The sequence below is a fragment of the Lissotriton vulgaris genome, chromosome 7, assembly GCF_964263255.1.
Source record: "Lissotriton vulgaris chromosome 7, aLisVul1.2, whole genome shotgun sequence".
In the NCBI taxonomy this organism is placed as follows: domain Eukaryota; kingdom Metazoa; phylum Chordata; class Amphibia; order Caudata; family Salamandridae; genus Lissotriton; species Lissotriton vulgaris.
Window position 1 is genome coordinate 1,521,714,978 of NC_141695.1, and position 22,139 is coordinate 1,521,737,116.

General features: G+C 49.2%; 1 protein-coding gene across 2 annotated transcripts in view; it reads right to left on the reverse strand.

Moving 5' to 3' along the window:
• The window catches only part of RALGAPB (Ral GTPase activating protein non-catalytic subunit beta), a 1,758,088-nt gene that overhangs the window by 66,222 nt on the left and 1,669,727 nt on the right, over positions 1 to 22,139 (reverse strand). For both annotated transcript variants that reach the window (XM_086932393.1, XM_086932392.1), the window contains exon 29: positions 10,312 to 10,460. In XM_086932393.1, coding sequence (XP_086788519.1) covers positions 10,312 to 10,460 — 149 coding nt within the window. The remainder of the gene's footprint in view (positions 1 to 10,311; positions 10,461 to 22,139) is intronic.

A 22,139-nucleotide genomic window follows, 5' to 3' on the forward strand; every position in this document is an offset into this window, starting at 1 on the left:
CATTGCAACAAAATTATATAACAGGGACGATGGTTTGTGAATTCAGTGTACTACCTCCTGCAGTACTTGCGAGTGTTGTGTGGACGTGGTCCCACTAATGAGTGATTAGTAAACTTGTTATTTTCTTTCAACTCCAGTGCCAATCTCTTTATTATACAACAAATCTCTTTATGTTAGTCTGTGGAACCCGTGGGCGAGAGGGTGACCCTGCACCAGTGTACCCCTAAAAAGGTACATCTCTACAGTTGGGGCCCCATCGGAGACGCGGCCATCTGAATGAGTGGTTTCGACGAAGGATGCACACTGCATGAGGAGACCCTAGTCTTTGCAGGCCGATGTGACTTTTCCGGTTTTCCCGATTTGACCATTCAGGTGGCGGCCAGTCTCGACTGGGGCTTTCTTTGGCATACTTTTTGCCGTGATCATTAGGTCGACCAGAGATCAAGACTTTCGTTTGGTAAGGTCGCTAAAGCGGCACTCTTAATTTGCTTTGTTTTTTTTTGTTTAGAATTCATTCTTTGCAAAGACGGAAAGCAGGTGATGTGGAGTTTTTTCTTCTTTTGGACTATTTGTTTGGAGTAGTAATATTACACAAGTTACTTACCTTCGGTAACGATATATCTGTAAGAAACAGTAGTTAGTATTAGATTCCTTACCTTAGAATATCCCCAGGCGTCTAATCAGTCCCACAGCCCAGCTGCTCTCTCTCTAAATTCACTATAATGTACTTTAGGTGCATTACCAATTGGATACTGGGTCATCTTATGAGCCCCTGTACAGTGTGCTATAGGTACTCAGGGCATAGGTGCATCCAAGGCCTACCAGGGGCTGCAGCATGTATTATGCCACCACTGGCTGGCCACTCACATTGACACAACTGGCTGATCACTCAGCTGGGGCAAGGTCGTGTAATCACCCCTTGCTTAGATATAGTATTCCTATATCTAACCTTATATCTAGACACATAAATATCTATAAGTCACTCCTATGGCAGGCCTTAACAATCCTGGAGGCAGAGTGCTTGGTTTTATGTGAGATGGTGCTCTAGCATGAGCTGAGCCTGTCTCCAGCTGTCGGAACCATGTCCTTATAGCTGGGATATTTCCATACCATATACTCTTAAGTGCATTATGAACCTCGCGGTTAAATGCCAACTCTGGTTTTGCTTTATCAAAACATGTAGAGTAAGGTGTCATACGTTTTGGAATACTATCCCCTCGCCAGTTCTGGCGACGGGGGTAGCATTCCACCCTTCTAGAGGGAGAAGACATGTTGTTCCTACTAATCCCGGTTAAGGTTAACCAGAGCCTAGGCATTACAAAATGGATGCTACTGCCATAGACACAGTCTGACCTCCTGCTGCTGGGAGTCCTTCCAGCGAGGGAGGCTTGGACGATAGGTTTCCTGTCTTGGGAGGTGCTAGCACCACCCCAGACAGGCTCTTGCGTATTAGGGCAGGGAGGGCGGAAAGAAATGAGACACTGCCTGGGGCACACAAGGTGTCCCATGCATAGTCCAGTTCAAACCGGTGCTGGGGCACCCCAGGCCCAGCTCTGGCGCGAAACTGGACCAAGGGAAAGGGGTGTAACCACCCCCTTCCCTGGTCCCACCCATAGGAGGGACCTAGCAGGTAATCCAGCCCCTAGATTTGGTATAAAGGTAGGAGCGGAGTCCTAAGACTTTAGATTTATCCTGACAAACTCTGAAACTAAACTCTGGACCTTCGACGATCTACTTTGAAAGAAGACGACTGAAGAATCTCCCTTGTGGTCAAGGAGTGACCACCCTGCACAAGCAGGCACAATCCAGCGATCAACAGCTTGCTTTGTCGATGCTCCCGCCGGAGCCCGAGCACAGAGCCTGACAAGAACCGGACTTCGACTTCCTTCAGCCCGATCCACAGCCCCAGCAAAGCTGAGACCCGTGGAGGCGACGCGAGACGTGGGACCGGCAATCTTGAAAAGTCATCGACTTGCTTACTGTGAAGCTTTTGAGGCATCCTCGAAGCTGTGCTTTGGGGATTGAGAAGCCCCAGCCCCGAGCATCATCTGCACCGAAGATCAGCCCTGCACACTCCACGAGTTCTACGTGGGGCCCTTCTGCATTTTCCTGCTCAACACATCTGCCCGGTCACTTGCCCGTTGGTTAGTGGCCATCTTGGCGACGAACCTTTGAATTTACCCAGCTGGTCTGGTTGCTCCAGACTGGCCCCTACTTCCCTGAAAAGAAGCAGCCCATCAGACCTCGCTGGTCTGATTAAGAAGCCAACTTCAATTCCTGCGTGGGTTGCCAAGGCTTGTTGACTCCAATCCAGAAGCCGACACTGCCGTCAGCTAGAGCCTTCGTGGGACAGTCCATGCCTGACTCCTGGTCGTCGTCGACGCCTTCTGGTCCCCGTGGCTGCAGAGACAAGCTTCACGATATCACCCGATTGCTTTGCAACGTCGCTAGTTCCTTCCTGGTCACTGGCTAATGACACGGACTCTGTCCCCTCTGCTTTCAGGTACTCTTCATCCTCGATCCGCCCTTGGATCCACCCGGACACTTCTCTCCTGGTCGCCTGCAGCATCTTTCTTCACGGCTCCATAGGATTCAGCGGCGAAACCCGACACACTTTGACACCTATGCTCCTGCTTCCTGTGGGTGAGGTAACGTGAGTACTTCGGTGCTCCCGTGGGTATTGACTATCCAACTGTCTAGGTTTCAAGTAACTTTCATCGAGTCCAGTCAGAAGTGCCTTAAAAGAACTAGTTTCTAACTCTTTCGTTCCCATTCATTTTCTATGGTAACTTGCGTGTGAATAAAGACTCTGCACACGCCTCCCGTGGGCCTCCTGCTTCGTATCCCTTGATAGTACAGAGTACCTCCAGCGATTCCCTAGGCCTATTCCTTTTTCGAGCAGTGGTACTTATACCACTATTTTAGTATATGGTTTAGCGTGCCCCTAGGGCCCTACTGTATTTTGTGCAACTTATTGTATTTTAATTATCTTGTTATGTGCTTGTGCCTCTGACCTCATAAAGAGTTCAGAGGGATTGTCTAGAAATAAATACATATATATTTTATATATATCCTGTGTGGTGCCCTTTCAAATGGTATTTAAAGGGGTTACATATGGTAAAACTGCTGGCTTCACATGCCCTCTTGAGTTTAGCCTAAGACTGCTTTGTCCATGCTACCACTAGGATAGCTGGTCTATAAGGTTGACTTTACAACCATCACCATAAGGGTTGTTTGGACTGGTGCAAGGTGCTCACTAGAATAGTGAACATCATATACCAGGCCAACTTCTCACAGTGTGCAGCGAGGCCCACGTAGCTACCTGACAGATGTCCTGCAAGGGGATTCCCAAGGCATTAGTAGCCGCCGTGGCCGAGTGGAGTGGGCCCTCAGCCCAACAGGAGGCTCCTTCTTAGCCAAAGAGTAGCATGCCTTGATACAGAACACGACCCACCGAGAGATGGTCTGTTTGTGCATCGCCCGTCACTTCTTAGCGCCCACGTAACCAACGAAGAGTGGGTCATCCACCCGGAACTGGCATGTGCGATCCAGATAGAATGAGAGCGCACGTTTTTGGGTCCAGACGGTGGAGCCGCTCTTCCTCTTTAGAGGGATGTGGAGGCAGAAAGAAGGTGGGCAAAGGGATGGACTGCCCTATGTGGAAGGCTGTGACTACATTGGGCAGGAAAGAGGGTCTTGTCGGCAACACAACCTTGTCCGGATGGACAGAAAGGAAAGGAAACTTGGAGGAAGGCGCCCGGGGACTTGAACAAAGAAGGCTGATCAGGTAGCCCTAAGAAGGCGGAAAGGGCAGAAAGGTAGCCCTTGTAAGTGCCCAGAGCAGAGCCCTGCTGGGCAAGAGAAAGAAGGTAGAGGAGAACCTCTGAAAGGGGGGCAGAGAGTGGATCCAGGCCTTTGCTGTGCACCATGCCACAAATCTGTTCCACCTGCAGGCGTATACCAACTTTGTGGAGGGACGCCTCGCTGCCAGACTCACATTACAAACTTCAGGAGGCAAGTCAAATGGCCTTACCTGTCGCAGCTCAATCTCCAAGCATGGAGGTGGAGACTGGACATGTTCGGGTGGAGGACTGTCCCCTGCTGCTGCGACAGAATGTTCTCCTGTAGAGGCAGACGAATCGGGGGATCGACAGACATGCTGAGTAGCTCGGGATACCAGTATCTTCGTGCCCAGTCCGGAGCCACAAGGATGACCTGGGCCCGGTCGCGCCTGATCTTCTTCAGCACTCTGTGCAGAAGTGGTGTAGGCGGAAAGGCGTACAAGAGAACGCAGCTCCACTCGTGACGAAAAGCATCTCCGAGTGAGTCCCGCCTTGGAAATTCCAACGTGCAGAACTGATGACATTGCGCGTGGTGAATAGGTCTAACCAAGGCTCTCCCCACTGCTGAAAAAGGCCTTGCGCCACGTCCGAGTTCAGATGCCATTCGTGATCCATCATGCACCGACGGCGGAGTTCGTCTGCCCTGGCGTTCAGGGAACCTGCCAGGTGTTGAGCCACCAGGGTCACGCCCTGATGTTCCAGCCACTGCCAGAGGCGCAGAGCCTCCTGGCTTAGGGTCCACAACCCCACCCGGCCCTGTTTTTTGCAGTACCACATGGCGGTGGTGTTGTCCGTGAACACCTGCACTACACTCCCCCTGACAGAGGGGAGGAATGCCTTCAGTGCAAGCCGCAGCTCCAGAAGGTTGATGTGGAGCCAGGACTCCGCCGGAGACCAGAGGCCTCTGATGTCCGCCTCTCCCATGTGGCCTCCCCAGCCCTGGAGGGATGCGTCCATCACAATTGCGTGCTCCGGTTGGGGTAGGGAGAGGGATCTACCGCTGACTCAATCGCGGTCCGTGAGCCACCACTGCAACTGTCTTGCAGTGCCCTCCGAGATACAGACATGGTCGGACAAGTTGCCCTGATCCTGGGCCCACTGAAACTTCAGACCCACTGCAGAGCCCGCATCCGCCACCTGGCGTGATGCACCAGAAGGATGCAGGAGGCTATCAGCCCCAGAAGCCGCAGCGTCAACCTGACAGAGACTCGGGAGGATAAACCCGAAACTGCGCTGAGTCTAGAACCGCTCTGATGAAGAGGAGCTTCTGAGAGGGACACAGGTGTGACTTCGGCACATTGATGGAGAACCCCAGCAGGTGCAGGAGGTCGGCTGTAGTCTGGAGGGGGCTGACGACTGTCTGGGGCGAGCCCGCCTTCGACAACCAGTCGTCGAGGTAGGGGAAGACTGAAACCCCTAACCTGCGCAGATGAGCTGCAACCACCGCCATTACTTTCGTGAACACCCGTGGGGCGCTGGTGGTGGTGTCGCCCGAACCCCCGGCCGCGTAGCGCGAGCGTCGGGTGGAGTCAGAAGAGCGATGACGCCTCTTCGACTTCTTGTGCCTCTTACCTGAGGACTTCGAGCCCGAGGACAACTCCCGGAGCTATGATGACTCCGACCCCGCGACCGGTCCCTCGACCTCCTCGCGGACCGGGACCTCGAGCGGTGCGGGGCCGACTGCTGGAGCTCGAGTCTCTTGCGGGACCGCTCCTGTCTAGGTTTGGACGTCAGGGCCCGGCAGTCGGAGCAGGACTTGTCGTCGTGGTCGGGGTCCAGACAGTAAAGGCACCGGCGATGGGGGTTTGGTAACCGACATCAGTCGGTTGCAGTCGGCGCAGGGTTTGAACCCGGGCATCCCTACCGGCACCGTCGGAGTCGAGCGAATTAGAAAGATGATCAAAAAGGATCGAAAACGTTTGTCAAAAATTGACTACAGGTACAACTTTTTCCGGATCTGCGCTGGCTGGCGCAGAAAAAGAAGAAATGACGTCAGCGCGCGAGGGCGGCATCTAAGTACTCCGACGACGTCATCACGGCACCAACGACGTACGCGGAGCCGCAGACGTCGCCTACCGACGCGCAAGGGTACTGCTACGCAAAAGCTTCCGGGTCCAGTCTGACGCCTGGGGTTATTCTAAGGTAAGGAATCTGATACTAACCTGTTTCTTTCAGATGTGAATTTACATAGCGCGAACAGGAGCCCCAGACTCTTGGCGCAGCTATGAGAAGTGGTGCAGAGCTGCCCGGAGACATACCTCAAGTTCGGTGGTGTGTCCTGTGGCCGCGCCGAGTGCGCTCGATTAAAAGCGACTGGCTGCCTGTCCAGGAAATGGCGCCGAGGTGAAGTCAGCAGGACATTAAAGGACGGTAAGGTGAACTCCGAGCGTGGCCGCCCCGGGCTCCTGGCATAACAGAAGGGAGGTAGCGGTGCCGAGCTGCCTTGGAAAAGACTGTCAGCGGCAGCAAAATAAAACAATCCCAGCTCCTCCGCCTCGCTTCTCTAGCATTAGCCCATACTGCTGCGGCAGACAACATCCCTGCCGTAAGCACGCTTACTGGGGAGAGGTTTGGCCCAGGAGGGCTTCATCTGCGATCAACTAGGAGGCAGGGGAGGGCAGTAATAATAATTTGGGCTGCCTGGTCGCCCAGGCCACGCTGGGTGATTGTAATTCAGTTTGTGCTCTCGCAATTTAGCAGTGCTATCGCTAAACCCTGGGATTGACGCCTGACCCCAAAATGGGACCAGCAGTCAGGCAGCCACAGGAGGCTTAGCGTACACTCTGAGGGGTCCCCCATGCACAATACAGCTCACCTCACTTTACTTTACTCCCTGCAAAGACTACTTGGTTGAGAGCATGGTGAGTCGCTGATCACCTTCCTGCAGCACATCCATGAATTCAACCCGGTCCTCCAGGGAAATATGAAGTCCCACTACATCTACCTCACGCGTTTCACCAACAGCCTGGCATCTGGGCCGTCTGTGGTCTCAAACGAGCAGGACTTCATTCGTGGTGTCGACCAACTAACACATCTGTGCCTACACAGGGATCTACATACCCCGGTCATGATGTGCAGTGTCCTGCCAGCTGCAGCTCTGCATGAGGGCGCAAGCAGCGGTGGGTCAGCGTGAGGGTGCAGGCAGCTGCGCACCTGGAATCTGCACCCTGGCCAGAGGTGCCTGGCTGCTCACGCCTCCTACTGTGTTTACTGAGAACCTAAGCCGTAAGCAACATATAGAAAACCTACCCTGAAATAAAAAAGCGACAAAAACTCCCATCTACCCAGTGTATATTGCAGCATGATAACAACCAGTGCAACTGCCTGCCCATAGCAGTCAATGCATAGCCCCTGCGGGACGCACCCGTAGGCGACCTCTGATGTTGGTGGTTGGGGACTCCCACTGACGCAGAGGGCCCCCCTAACATTGAGAGTGTGTGCCTCGGAATATACCCTGACTCTGGGGGATTCAGCACCGGCCAACCAGATCCCAGCTGCCTGACCCTAAGATAGCGGCCATGGTACCCAGGGTTCATTGTGCCCAGCTACCGGGGACATGCCTGACTCTACAATGACACCCAGAATTCAATTTATGACTATGAGAACCCATCTAAGTGTGGGGACCGTTTACTCTACCCTCTTGGTCCCCCACAAGGTTTTTTCTCTCCCACTGCTGATCTGCCAGATCTGACCCGCTTCCCAGCCCCCCCTTTCCCTCTTTCCTCTCCTGGGGACTTGTTTCTTCTGCCCTGGACTTTTGCAATCCTAACTATTATAAGCGTGTGCCCTTTACCAAAGCACTCCATCTCCCCTTGTTGGGGAAGGATCCAATATTTATACCCTGGAGTCTCAGAGCCCCCTCTGAGAGGAGCCACACTCAGCGGAGGTGTGGGAATTGCGCCCCTTGTGTTTGCTTGGGCATGTCTGTGCATGTGATGGTGTTTGCGTGTGCATGTACTTGGGTGTTTTTGTACTAGAGCATGGGATTTTATGTGTACTTGTGTTTTTGGATGTTTCTGTTTCTATGCTTGTGTGTGTGCATATGAGAGTGTGTGCCCACATTTGTATGTGCTTGTGCATGTCTGTGCGTGTGATGGTGTGAGCACGCTGAATTTGTTATTCTCTGGCAGCCACTGTCCTGGAAATTGACTATAACTGCCATTTCCCTGACCTTAAGATGGCCACCAGTGTACAGTACAGTCCATTGCCCGACCCCAAGATGGCTTCCATAGTGGTCCCCTCCACGTTGTTTTAATTCCCTGGGACAACAATTGGACATTGACCAGACCTTGAACCTATCCCTTAACCTGCTTACACATCAGGACTTGGAACCTGTGGAACTTACCCCAGACTGTAGAGACCAAGCGATTTGGCTGATTCCCGGTGGAGCTACCATATAGCTAAAGAGGAGATGGGTTGTGGACTACCCCCTGCCATCACCTACCCAGCCGGACCTTGGGCAGATTTCTCCCTCGTCTCTACGTCCTATCTTCCTCCTAACCCTTTACCCTATCCCCTTACCATTCCTTGCGCCATTCACCTTGTGCCCTATGTTCTTTAAATGGTTTTCCTGATACTGATGTAATTTGTAACTGATGTAAATTGCAGCATTTTTGTTCCTCATGTAAAGCGCTCCGTTTCCTTCAGGTCTAGCCAGCGCTATATAATAACCCATTAATTTAAATTTGTTCCCATTTAGTACTCTTTCTCGCTTTGTCTACTTCCCTAGCGCCCATCCCCTCTACCCTGAATCTCTCACCTTGCCTGCTAGTCTGCCTAGCCACTTGTCCTTTGTGCCCTTTGACTAAGCACTCCTTCTCCCCTTGTTGGGGAAAGATCCAATATTTATACTCTGGAGTCTCAGCAAACCCGCTGATAGAGTCCACTGCGCCAAGGGAGCCACTCACAGCTGAGCATACCTCAGCTGTGAGTGGCTCCCTTGGTCTGGCACCCCTTGCCAAAGCACTCCCTCTCCCCTTTTTGGAGAAGGATCCAGTATGTAGGCCTTGGAGTCTCAGAGACCCCTCTGAGAGAGTCCCTACGTAAAGGGAACCTCCTACTTCCCCTGGGATCACAGCTTACTGGTGTTTGGACGTTGCTTTGACTCGTCTACCGGTTTGTGGCCCCGTCGCCCTTCCCCCTTCTCTTTCCATGCCTTGTCCGTCACCCTCCTCTTCTCTTTCCCGCCTCATTACCCCTCCCCTGAATCTCTCCCCTTGCCTGCTTTTCCCCTTAAGTATTTGTGCTTATTGTTTTATCTCGACCTTACAAGTTACTATGTTGCCATGCTCTAATAACTATGTAACCTTTGTAACGATGCAACCTGTAACTATGATCTGATGCTTAGGTAAAGCGCTCTGATACCTCCGGATCTAGCCAGCGCTGTACAAAACATTTAAAATAAATAAAATAAAAAATGCCCCACCAGATGGGTGTAACAACCACGAAGACGAAGCAGTTTCTGCCGTCATTAAATTCAGGGCCGGACTGGCCGTAGCGGGCACCGGGCAATCCCCTGATGCGCCGCATGGGTGGAGAGCCGGTTTGGGGTCCCTGGGGGCCGTTTTTGTTACAGGGCCGTTTTTGCAGCTCAGCTACAAAATCGGCCGAAAACCGGCCCTGGCAAAGAGCTCGGCGGCACCCACAACCCCCCGGAGGTTGGGCCGGTTTTGGTTCCCAGTCCGTCCCTGATTAAACCTATGGTCCGCCTGATTCTAAATCAGTTGGGCAGCCGATAATGTTGGCAGGGAGGGATCCATTGCTGTTGTGAATGAGTTCCCTCTCAGCCAAATTTTACGTCAGGCCCATAGACTATATATAATTTAAAAATAATTTTAGGCTAGTGGAGTGTTAAAGAATTTACCACGATCACAGGAAGCCACAATGTACATGGCTATTTTTAAGTTTGAGTGCTCTGTGGAAATGTTTCGAAGTAGTCCCAGGTCTAAAGTTTATAAACTAAAATGTCATCAATTACTGAAGATGCTGCATAGCGGAGTTTTGCACGTTATTTCTCAGTGCAGTGTCAAAGAACTGTGATGTTGGATATTATGGCTGATATTATCAACAGTGACTGGGGTGTTAGAGGGCACCACAATGACGCACTGTTCTGGGTGTTGCTTACAAGCTACAATGGTGCGTTTCTATGGTTAACTATGGAAATATGTGCACTTCATGAATCTCAATTTAAAGTTATGAGCAGAGTACTGTTTTTATTTAATGTCTTTTTAATAGCCGCCATGCATCCTCCGTGAGCATGTTTTCTTTCATAAATGTTATTCTTTTTTATTTGCTCCTTATACATCCAAAATAAGCTGCACCAGGGCACACAATTGCTGAAAAATTCAATACCTATTAGCTTTACAAATATCAATGAATGTAGCACGGATTAGAGAAAACGTAATTACTACATGCATTTCCTGTCATAACAATTCTGCAGTACTTCATATTTGTTAATATTTCACCCTACCGAGAGCTCGTCTGCTAACAACCATCCCATCAACCAGTGGAATCACCATGTGGAATTTGCCAGTAGCTCCATGCAACTTCACTCTGAATAAACCCGTTTTTAAAGGATGGATAAATATGACAGGAACTTCTTTTTCAGGTGTGCTAGAACTAAAAAGAAAAACGAAGATATTACTTGTGTATCATGAAGTAACGTCATTTTCATTTTTTAGCTCAATCTTCAATGATCCAATATGCAGAAACCATGAGAAAATAGAAGAATATGGTTCTCCCAAATGTGATCCGATCAAACAGTACATTTCTTAATCCTAATCACAGTACACACAACTAACTAAAAACACAATCCAAAACACAAATTCAAAAAAGGCAAATAATACCAAAGGAAGGTCCCAGATACAAGCAATTAGGCATGATGGAAAGGGCTGAACAAGGTGTTGCAATTAACCCTGCTCAAATTACTGTGTGTCTGTAGTAAAGGAAGATGCACAGTCCAATTGTGTAAGTAGGTAAATCCTTTATTGTAGATCCCTTCTAGGTTAGATGGATAAGACAAGATAAGAAGTACAGATATAACAAACCCCACCAGGAGCCAGTTGTTAGCAGCTCAGCCTGAGTTGGCCAACTGCCACAGTCAGGTAGAGAGAGGCACTGTGAGCCAGAGAGACACCCAGGCATTCTATGATGTCACAGATGTCATAGTACAGTCTATCTAGTGGAGGACAGTGGAGAAGTCATTTACTACACATCCTCTCTCCTTAGGGAATGACACAGAATAGAGGAAAAGATAGGCAAGATACCTCAAATATAACATTCGCAGGAAAGTACAAAAATGAGATAAAGAACATCTAATAATGTATGATATGAGGTATCATTAGTATGAGCAGAATTACGATACGATGTTAAACATTAAATGAGCAAAAATACAATAACATGCCACATCCCCCTCTCTTAGTGAAACAGCATGGTTTAGATAAATCAAAACCAAAACAGCTAAGAAAGGTGGTCACACTCACAACCTCCTCAACCATGGGTACACCACAGGGTAAACACCTGTGGAAGATAGAACCAGGAGACTCTTGAAGGAGAATACAGGAGTTTATTAAGATAAAAGACACGGCTACGTGTCTCGACTAAACGGGGCCAGAGAGCAACTGCCTGTCATGGAATCTGACGGGGCAGATTCCATGACATCGCAGGACGCTCCAAGACACGTCACCACAACACCCTGGAAACAAAAATGAGTGTAGACACAGACACTTGAAAGAGGTACAACATGGGTATAAGTGTAAACCCCAAAACACTCTAGAGAAAAAACAAAAAAAAATTCCCCTGATAAAAACATGCTGACACTGAAAATAAGATAAAGCTCCCAACTCAAAGTCCTACCAACATGAAACCCTTGGCCAGGAGTTCCAAGAAGGTAGACTTTGAGCAGAAGATAGTGCCCAAACAATCTCCACATGAAACAACTCAGGGAACTAACTTAGAAAAATACGACAACCTCCCCTAAGTAGGGTACACCACAAGATAACAATCCTGGGAACTGAAACGGGGCATAAACTACCCGCAAACACACAACCTCCCCTGAGTAGGGTACACCACAGGACAAAAACCTGGGAACCAAAATGGGGCATGGACTACCCACAAACACACAATCTCCCCTGAGTAGGGTACACCACAGGACAATACCCCTGAATAGGGTACACCACAGGACAATACTCCTGAATAGGGTACACCACAGGACAATAAACCTAGGAACCGAAATGGGGCATGGACTACCCGCAAACCCACAACCACCCACAGACTACAACATCCCCTAAATAGGGTACACCATAAGGTATAACATCACCCTAGAAACAAAATTGGGCATTGACTGGCCCCACAACCTCCCCAAAGAAGGGTACACATAGGGTTAAAATGTGTTATCCTAGGAAAACAAACTACATAAGATAATGTCCTCAAAATAGTGTACAAGTCAAAGTACTAAACACCCTAGAGAGAGTTCCATTTAACTCTAGTTGTAGGTCCATGGAGCCCCCAAAGCTCTCAAGACACTTTCCATAAGGGCAACACAGGAGATCGGTAGTGGTGCTTCCAAAATGGAAAAAGTAGACAATTGTACTGGATTTGTAATAGAATCTCAAGTTTTTTAAGACGGAGTGCTACGTAGACCACTGTCACTCACTATCAAGAGAGTCTACTGCCAGTCAGGGCACCACACATTTCCCAAATGAAAACCCTACACAACTTTTCAAAACGGAACTGAAACTTCCCACAAACACACACAATAAGGTGAATCTCCCCCCCCAAAATGTAACACCAACAAGACACTATGCCAAACAGACGCAGACTCAAAACATGCACTGGGTTGCTAAGTGCTGCAAAAATGAATAAATGACTTGAGTTCCGGTGAGCGATCTCTCACCCGGGGTCTCTGTACACAGCTCCCCGCAGTCGCTGCAGAATTTCGCCAGAAAAGTAAAATGTCATCCAGTCTATGAGGAAAGTCCCTTTCAATCCGTTGCTCCACACTCTCTCCAATCGATACATCTTGTATTTAACGTGTCGCCCAGCCCGTCCACATAGGAAGAAAACGTGACACCAACCAAACATGTAGGCCGGGAGACAGACAGCAGCACGTTTGTTGAACTTAGTTGCCGTGATTGCCAGGTTGAAGAAACATTTTTTGCAAAAAAACAAGGGAACCCAAAGGTATGTCACTAGGGACCTTGGGCAATAACGTATTTCAAAAGACAGTGGTCCCAAGCAGTTCAGGGATTTTAAAAAGAGTAATAGACATACGCTCAATCGTGAGTATGACCTTTGTCCAGCCGGACAGGATTTTTAATTAAAGAAATTTGAAAACATAAAAAGGATTTTTTTACAGAGTGGGTACATCCAGTAACCCACAGGGGACAAGACAAAACAGGGGGATAAGGTTAACGCGAACAAGGGCAGTCTGTACTAGTAGTTCAGTGGACAGACAAAAATAAATTTCAAAGCATCATTGTATACAATTTCTATTTCAGTTATACATATGACGCTATTATGTCGACGACGTTTCGGGGATCGCTCGCCCATCTGAATCCTGCATTGCCATCGAGCAACCCAACCAGGAATGAGACACGTCCGGTCCGGTCTCCTATGAAGAGGCTTTCTTGCCCTGGTTTGGAAAATAATCGAGCAATATGCTCAGACAACTGAATACTTCGCGCTACGTGCTTTGATACTGAGCACCTGGAAACAGACACTGTCTGGACCATAATATTGGCCACACAAACTGTTAAAAACTTTCAAGACAAGCATATTAACTCTCTGTCCTGAAGATGATGCCATTTATCTCTGAATAGGCATCGAAACGTCGTTGACATAATAGCGTCATATGTATAACTGAAATAGAAATTGTATACAATGATGCTTTGAAATGTATTTTTGTCTGTCCACTGAACTACTAGTACAGACTGCCCTTGTTCGCGTTAACCTTATCCCCCTGTTTTGTCTTGTCCCCTGTGGGTTACTGGATGTACCCACTCTGTAAAAAAATCCTTTTTATGTTTTCAAATTTCTTTAATTAAAAATCCTGTCCGGCTGGACAAAAGTCATACTCACGATTGAGCGTATGTCTATTACTCTTTTTAAAATCCCTGAACTGCTAGGGACCACTGTCTTTTGAAATAGGTTGAAGAAACATGTCCGATAATCTGATGTGTTGATAGAGAAATAGCGTGACCCAGAGCCGAATACAAAATGGCAGCACGCATACCTGACGCTGAGCAGGAAGCTCGCAGCAGAAGTGTGTGCCAAAGCTTCAAGCACAGCAAAGAACTTGCGGAGAAGGCGGACGTCACAAAAGGAAATATGCAGGCATCATGAAACCGGTAAGGCTGCGCGTGTCGAGTGCATGCACGCGATGTTGTGTCATGGGATATTTGAAAGTCAGCTGCCAAACTGCCACTAAGCCAGGACACATGTTAAACCTCAAAATCGGCAAAGTTAAATAACTCACACAGTGGTTCTAACACAACTCTGGTCCCAGTTTCTCCACACATGCGTGACAGGATATCACTCGTAGCACACAGTCGCTGAAAATCACTTGCCCAAAATAACGTATGAGCTTCCCAACAGTGCTGCTTCTGTGAACACACTTGAGTCCCTTACAAAGCTGAGAATACTGTCAAGAGGCGCAAAAACTCCTTTTCCAGACTAGTACACAAGCAGACTTTGATAAATACCGATTTTGGATCCAGATGCAACCGAAAATGACTGAGATAGTGGATGAAACCCTAGACGCTTCCCTCACTAGATGAAGGCCAGATGAAATAATTACACACCGTGTGAGATGTTGGCCTGATATATGATGCTCACTAGTTCTAGTGATCACCTTGTATCAGTCCAACCAACACTTATGGTGATTGGTTGTAAGTCAACCTTATAGACCAGCTATCCTAATGGTAGCATGGACAGAGCAGTCTTAGGCTAAACTCTTTTGGCATGTGAAGCCAGCTGTTTACCACATATAACCCCTTGAATACCAGATGAAAGGACACCACACAGGTTGTTAGGAAAATAAACAAGTATTTATTAACTAACATACACCTCTGAACTCTTTATGAGATCAGAGGGCTAAGCGCATGACAATCTCTTAGGAAAAATATGTTTAAGTTGCACAAATTACAATGGTGCCCTAGGGGCACGACAAACCATATACTAAGTAAGTGGAATGTGAAAGTCGATAAAAGGAATGGAGCTGTCCAGAGGATGTAGGATCGCTGGGACCACGCTATACTAACTCTAGGTAGGTAATAGGAGGCCCAAGGAACGCGTGTGCCGAGTGTGAACTCACACGCGAGATGCGTAACAGTGTCTATGGACAGTACAGTTCAAGGAAAAGGTGAGTACAGACAACCCTGACTAGGTAGAACTAAAAAGACTGTGGAACTGGACACTAGGAGAGTCAAGCTACCCTTGAGCACCGAAATGCTCGTGTTACCTCACCCACAGGCTGTGGGTGCATAGGTGCCAAGTCGTGTCGGGTTCCGGCGTTGAAGTCTATGGAGCCTGGAAGAAAAGATGCTGCAGGCGGTCAGGAGGAAGATGTCCGGTGTGATCCAAGGGTGGATCAGTGAAGAGAAGAACCTGAAAGCAGAGGGGACAATGTTCAAAATCACTAGCCAGTGACTGGAGTGGAACCAGATGTCGTCGTCGCGATCAGGTGAGGATGGACCCTTGTCTCTGCAGCCACGTGGACCAGGTGGTGTCGTCGACGACCAGGATGGAGGCACGAGCTGTCCCACGCAGGCTCTCGCTGTCGGCGGTGTCGGCTTCAGATTCGGAGTCAACAGGCCTTGGCAAAGGCAAAACACGCGGTGAGTGGAAACGGCGTTTGGAGTGGACCAGGAGGGTCCGGGGTGCTCCTCTTTTGGAAGGGAGCAAGAGCCAGTCTGGAGCAACCAGACCAGCAGTGACTATTTCGGAGTTCGTCGTCTAGGAGGTCACAAGCCAGCCGGCAAGTGACCAGACAACGCGTAGAGCAGCAAACATGCAGAAGGGCCCCACGTAGATCTCGTGGATGCCTAAGGGCTGGTCTTCGGTGCAGGAGCTGCTCGGGGTCGGGGCTTCTCAGTCCCCAAAGCACTTGGACGAGGTTACCTCAGAAGTCGTGCTGGAGCGATGTGCTGCTTCTTTCAAGATGGCCGGTCCCACGTGTCTCGTCGCACCCACGGATCTCAGCTGTGCTGCAGATGTAGGTAGAGGTCGGAGAGGTCTGGGAATCCGGGTCTCGTCGGGCTCTGAAGTCTGGATCCTTGGAGGAAGATGTCGAAGGGAAGCCGCTGGACGCTGATGGTGCCTGCTTGTGCAGGGTGGACACTCCTTGCCCACAAGGGAGATTTCTTCAGTCTTCTGTGGAGCAGAACGTCGAAGTCCAGAGTTTCTTCTTGTAAAGTTGTTCAGGATAATCTAATTTGGAATGTGACCAGCTCCTACCTTTATCCAGCTAAAGGGGGCTGTACTACGACTAGGTCCCTCCTCTGGGTGGGACCAGGAGGGGGGGTGGTTACACCCCCTATCCTTTGTCCGGTCTTGCACCAGCTCTGGGGCTGGAGTGCCCCAGGAACTGGTTTAGACCGGTGTATGCACAGGGACACCTTGTGTGCCCCAGGCATGTCTCATTCCTTTCAGCCCTGTCCTACCTAATACACAAAATCCTGTCTGGGGTGGTGCTAGCACCTCCCAAGGCAGGAAACCCTTTGTCCAAGCCTCCCTAGCTGGAAGGACTCCCAGCAGCAGGAGGTCAGACTTGTGTCTGTGGTGGCAGCATCCATTTTGTGATGCTGAGGCTCGAGTTAACTTTAACCGGGGTTCACAGTTACATACATGTCGTGTCCCTCTAGAAGGGTGGAATGCTACCCCCGTCGCCAGAATAGTATTCTAATTCGTATGACACCTTACTCGACATGTTTTGATAATGCTATACCAAAGGTAGCAATAACCGCGAGGATTATAGTGTACTTAAGAGTATATGGTATAGCGTTATCATGGAAACAGCTAAAGGACTTGGTTCCGAAAGCTGCAGACAGGCTCAGCTCATGCTAGAGCACCATCTCACATAATTCCAAGCACTTTGCCTTCAGGATTGATAAGGCCTGCCATAGGAGTGACTGATAGGAGGATATGTGTCCAATTTAGGGTTAGATATAGGGATACTATATCTAAAGCAAAGGGTGATTACACCCCTTGCCCCAGCTGATTGATCAGCCAGTTGTGTCAGATTTGGATGGCCAGCCAGGGGGGCATAATACATGCTGCAGCCCCTGGTAGGCCCTGGGTGCACCTATGCCCTGGGTACCTAAGGTACACTGTACAGGGACTGATAAGGTGACTCAGTATCCAATTAGATATGCACCTAAGGTACATGGTTGTCAATTTAGAGAGAGCACAGCTAGGCTGTGGGTCTGATTAGCAGGCCCACAGCCAGGGAAAGTCGTAAACCAGTGAAGCAAAAATCGGGGGTGACCATAGGATTGCAGACCCTACTCTTCTACATAACCCCCCCCCCCCCAAACTTAGGGACATTAAACTAACCTTGACCAGGTGAGTCTTCTTGTTCTAAGTGGAAGTACATGGAGAGACCATCTGCATTGCCATGGTTAGTCCCTGGTCTGTGCTCCACTGTAAAGTCCATCCCCTGTAGGGAAATGGACCACCTAAGAAGTTTGGGGTTTTCACCCTTCATTTGATTTAGCCATAAGAGGGGCTTATGGTCGGTCTGAATCTTGAAGTGAGTTCCAAACAAGTATGGCCTCAACTTCTTCAGGGCCCAAACCACAGCAAAGGCCTCCCTCTCAATAGCTGACCAACGTTTCTCTCTAGGGGTCAGCCTTCTACTTATAAAAGCAATGGGCTGGTCATGACCATCAATATTCAGTTGAGATAGAACAGCTCCCACACCCAACTCAGAAGCATCTGTTTGGACAGTCAAAGGTTTGGAGTAGTCTGGACTCTTGAGAATAGGTGCAGTGCACATGGCCTGCTTTAGGTCATCAAATGCCTTTTGACAGCTAACTGTCCACTGAACTTTCTTTGGAATTGTCTTACTTGCCAGGTCATAAAGTGGAGTCACAATGGTTCCATAATTTCTGACAAATTTCCTATAGTAACCAGACAGGCCCAAGAAAGCTCTGACCTGTGTCTGGGTGGTTGGAGGAGCCCAGTCCTTTATGGCCTATACCTTGCTCTCCAATGGTTGAACCTGACCCCCACCTACAAGATGGCCCAGGTACACAACCTGACTCTGCCCTATCTGGCACTTAGTAGCCTTGATAGTGAGGCCTGCCTTTCCTCAGGTGGATCAGGGGATCCTCCCAGGTGGAGCTAAAGACAGCAATATCATCTAGATATGCTGCACAGAAGTCATCCAGCCCAGTGAGAACTTGGTTCACCAACATTTGAAAAGTGGCAGGTGCATTTTTCAAACCAAAGAGCATCACCACAAATTGGTAATGACCTCCTGGGATAGAAAATGCTGTTTTGGCCTTGGCATCCTCAGCTAACCTGATTTGCCAATAACCAGCTGTCAGGTCAAATGTACTCAAGAATTTGGCAGAAGCCAATTTATCTATGAGTTCATCTGCTCTTGGTATTGGATGGGCATCTGTTTTAGTGACAGCATTGAGACCCCTGTAGTCTACACAAACCTCATCTCTCTCTTACCACCCTGAGTGTGAGGTTTGGGTACTAGAACTACAGGACTAGCCCAAGGGCTCTCTGAGGGTTCAATGACTCTGAATTCCAACATCTTTTGTACTTCTTGTTTTATGCAGTCCCTGACGTGGTCAGGTTGCCTGTAGATTTTACTCTTTATAGGCAGACCGTCACCAGTGTCCACCTCATGGGTGCACCAGTTTGTCTGACTGGGTGTCAGAGAGAACATTTGTCTAAAGGATTGAAGAACTTGTTTGCAATCCTTTTGCTGATGTTCAGAGAGGCTGTCAGAAAAGACTACACCATCTACTGACCCATCATCAGGGTTCTGAGTGAGCAGGTCTGGGAGAGGGTCACTCTCTTCCTCCTGTCCCTCATCTGTAGCCATGAGCAAGCCCATGTCTTCCCTGTTGACAAATGCCTTGAGCCTGTTCACATGAAGTACTCTGTGAGGGCTCCTGGGAGTTACAAGGTCTACCAGATAGGTGACCTCTCCCTTCTGTTCAATGATAGTATGGGGTCCAGACCATTTGTCTTGGAGAGCTGCTGGGGCCACTGGTTCCAAAACCCACACCTTCTGTCCAGGCTGGTAAACAGTAAGGCCAGCCTTTGGTCATGCCAAGCTTTTTGTAGTTCTTGGCTGGCCTCAAGGTTTTTAGATGCCTTCTCCATGTACTCTGCCATCCTGGAGCGGAGACCAAGTACATAGTCCCCTATGTCTGGCTTAGGCTTTTTGAGAGGTAACTCCCATCCTTCCTTCACTAGACACAGGGGTCCTCTTACAGGATGCCCAAATAGAAGCTCAAAAGGGCTGTAGCCAACCCCCTTCTGTGGGACCTCTCTGTAAGCAAACAGAAGGCAGGGTAAAAGGATGTCCCACCTTCGCCTAAGCTTTTCTGGTAACCCTTTTATCATCCCTTTGAGGGTCTTGTTGAATATCTCCACAAGCCCATTGCACTGTGGGTGATAGGGGGTGGTGAATTTGTAATTGACACCACACTCCTTCCACATTGCAGTCAAGTACCCTGACATAAAGTTTGCACCTCTGTCAGAGACAACCTCCTTAGGAAACCCCACTCTGGAGAAAACTCCAAGTAGGGCCCTGGCCACAACAGGAGCTGTAGTGGTCCTAAGGGGAATAGCTTCTGGATACCTGGTGGCATGATCCACTAACACCAGTATAAATCTGTGCCCAGATGCTGTTGGGGGGGTCCATTGGTCCAACAATGTCAATCCCCACTCTTTCAAAGGGTACCCCCACCACAGGTAGCGGTATAAGGGGGCCTTTGTGGTGCCACCTGATTTGCCACTGGCTTGGCAGGTGACTCATGAGCGACTGACTGACTGACTGACTTGGTTCTTGTATAGCGCAACTTTGCCCGAGGGCATCAAGGCGCTGGGGATGGTAACAAACAGTCTGATGTGTGAGGGAGAGAGATGACGGCTAATGGTGACAAAACTCTTTAGTGTCTTCAGACATATGAGGCCAGTGAAAGTGAGGGACAAGCCTGTCCCAAGTCTTGTTCTGGCCTAAGTGACCTGCAAGGGGAATCTCATGGGCCAACGTAAGAAGGAAACCTCTCAGAGACAAGGGGATGACCAGCCTCCTGGTAGCACCAGGCTTGGGGTCTCTTGCCTCAGAGTAAATGAGTCCATCATCCCAGTACACCTTGTGGGTACCTGTGGCATTCCCTGCAGCCTCAGCAGCAGCCTGCTGTCTGAGGGGTTCAAGAGAGGAACAGTCTAACTGTGCCTGCCTCAAGTCTGCCCTGGAAGGTCCCCCTGTCCCAAGAAACTCAACCTGTTCAGGCTCAAGCTCTTCTGGGACAGTTCCTTCTGGGGTCTTTGGGTCAGCCTCCTGAGAGAGCTGATCCTCACCTTGAGGCAGGGGGGAAGGCACTGCCTTAACCCTACTGCTCTTTCTCTTGGGAAGTGTCTGGTCCATTGTTCCAGGATCCAGCACTTGTTCAGCTGGGCATTTTTTGGCCTGTGACCTAGTCACAGCAAGGACATGTGCTGACAAACCTAACATTTCCACATGAATCCTATACTCCACATCTGACCATAAGGAGGATTCCAAATCATTGCCCAAAAGACAGTCCACTGGGAGGTCTAAACTAACCAACTCCTTTGCAGCCAGTTACCCCTCCCCAGGAGAAATTAACAAGTGCCATCCTATGGTTGGTAGTGACATTGCTAGCATTGGTCACTAGGTAGTCTGAACCTAGTATTACCTGTCCAGGGTCCACAAATGTTGGTGTCACCATAGTGACACTGGCACAGGTGTCCCTGTAGGCCTGAGCCATTTTTCCATTGATTAAAGGCGTTTGCCTGTACTTGCCCAGAGTACTGGGACTTATTGTAGGGGTCATATCCATGTCCCCAGTACAAACAAGAACAGCCTGAGTAGGTACTCTGACTAAGTCAAAGCCTGCCTCAGATACCAAGGTTATCCCCACTATAGCCTTGGGAGGAGCACTACCACTACTAACTGTACTAGGGGGTGCAGGTGCCTTAGGGGCAGTAGTGGTAAGAGTTGGGCCTTTCTTGGTGCACTCACTAAACCAGTGAGTTTTACTTTTACAGTATTGGCACCATGGTTTCTTCTGACCATCATTCCTCTTCTTTTGGGAATTCTGGGACCCACCCTCCTTAGATTGTTGGGGCCCTGTTGAAGACTTCTGGTCATTTTGCTTATTCTCATTACCCTTCTGGTCTGCTTTCTTCTGGCCACCACCCTGGTGCTGGTTCTGCTGCTTGACCCTTGTCCTGACCCATCTGTCTGCCTTCTTACCCAATTCTTGTGGAGAGGTCAGATCTGAGTCAATAAGGTGCTGATGCAACAACTGATTCTGACAATTACTTAAGATTTGCTGTCTCATAATTAGATTATACAATCCTGTGTAATCAGTAACTTTACTTCCCAGTAACCAGCCTTCAAAAGCCTTAGTGGCACAATCAACAAAGTCAGCCCAATCCTGAGACTGAATTTTCTGGGTGTCTCTGAACAGCAACCTGTACTGCTCAGTTGTTAAGCCAAACCCATCAATCAGTGTATTCTTCAGGACTTGGTAATTGTTAGCATCCTCAACTCTAGTAGTGAGGAGCTTATCTCTACCTTTACCTTCAAAGGAGAGCCACAGAATAGCTGCCCACTGAATCTGGGGGATGCACTGGACAGTGCAGGCCCTCTCCAGAGCAGTCATCCATTTGTGGATGTCATCCCCTTGCTTAAAGGGGGGCACTATTTTACTCAGGTGTCCAGTATCAAAACTCCTGTCTTTATCTCTAGGGATAATGCTGCCACCAGTGGGGTCTGCCCCACTCAATTTCTGCTCTCTGGCAAAGGCAAGTCTTTCTTTGGCAAGGGTAAGTTCTTCCCTCTCAATCCTCAGATTGACTTCCCTCATCTTAGCTTAATGCTCCCTTCTTTGAGGGAATGTCATCCCTCTCTGAGAAGATGCCTGAGAGACATGGGTGTGAATAGATCTGTTAGAGCCTCTGGAGAGAGACCTAACTCGTCTATTCCCAAGGTTAAGCCTGCCTGAGGATGGGCCTGGGGATCCCCCAGTTCCATTCTCATGTATGCTTAAGTTGGCCCTGGTAAGTCTGCGGACTACTCCCGGA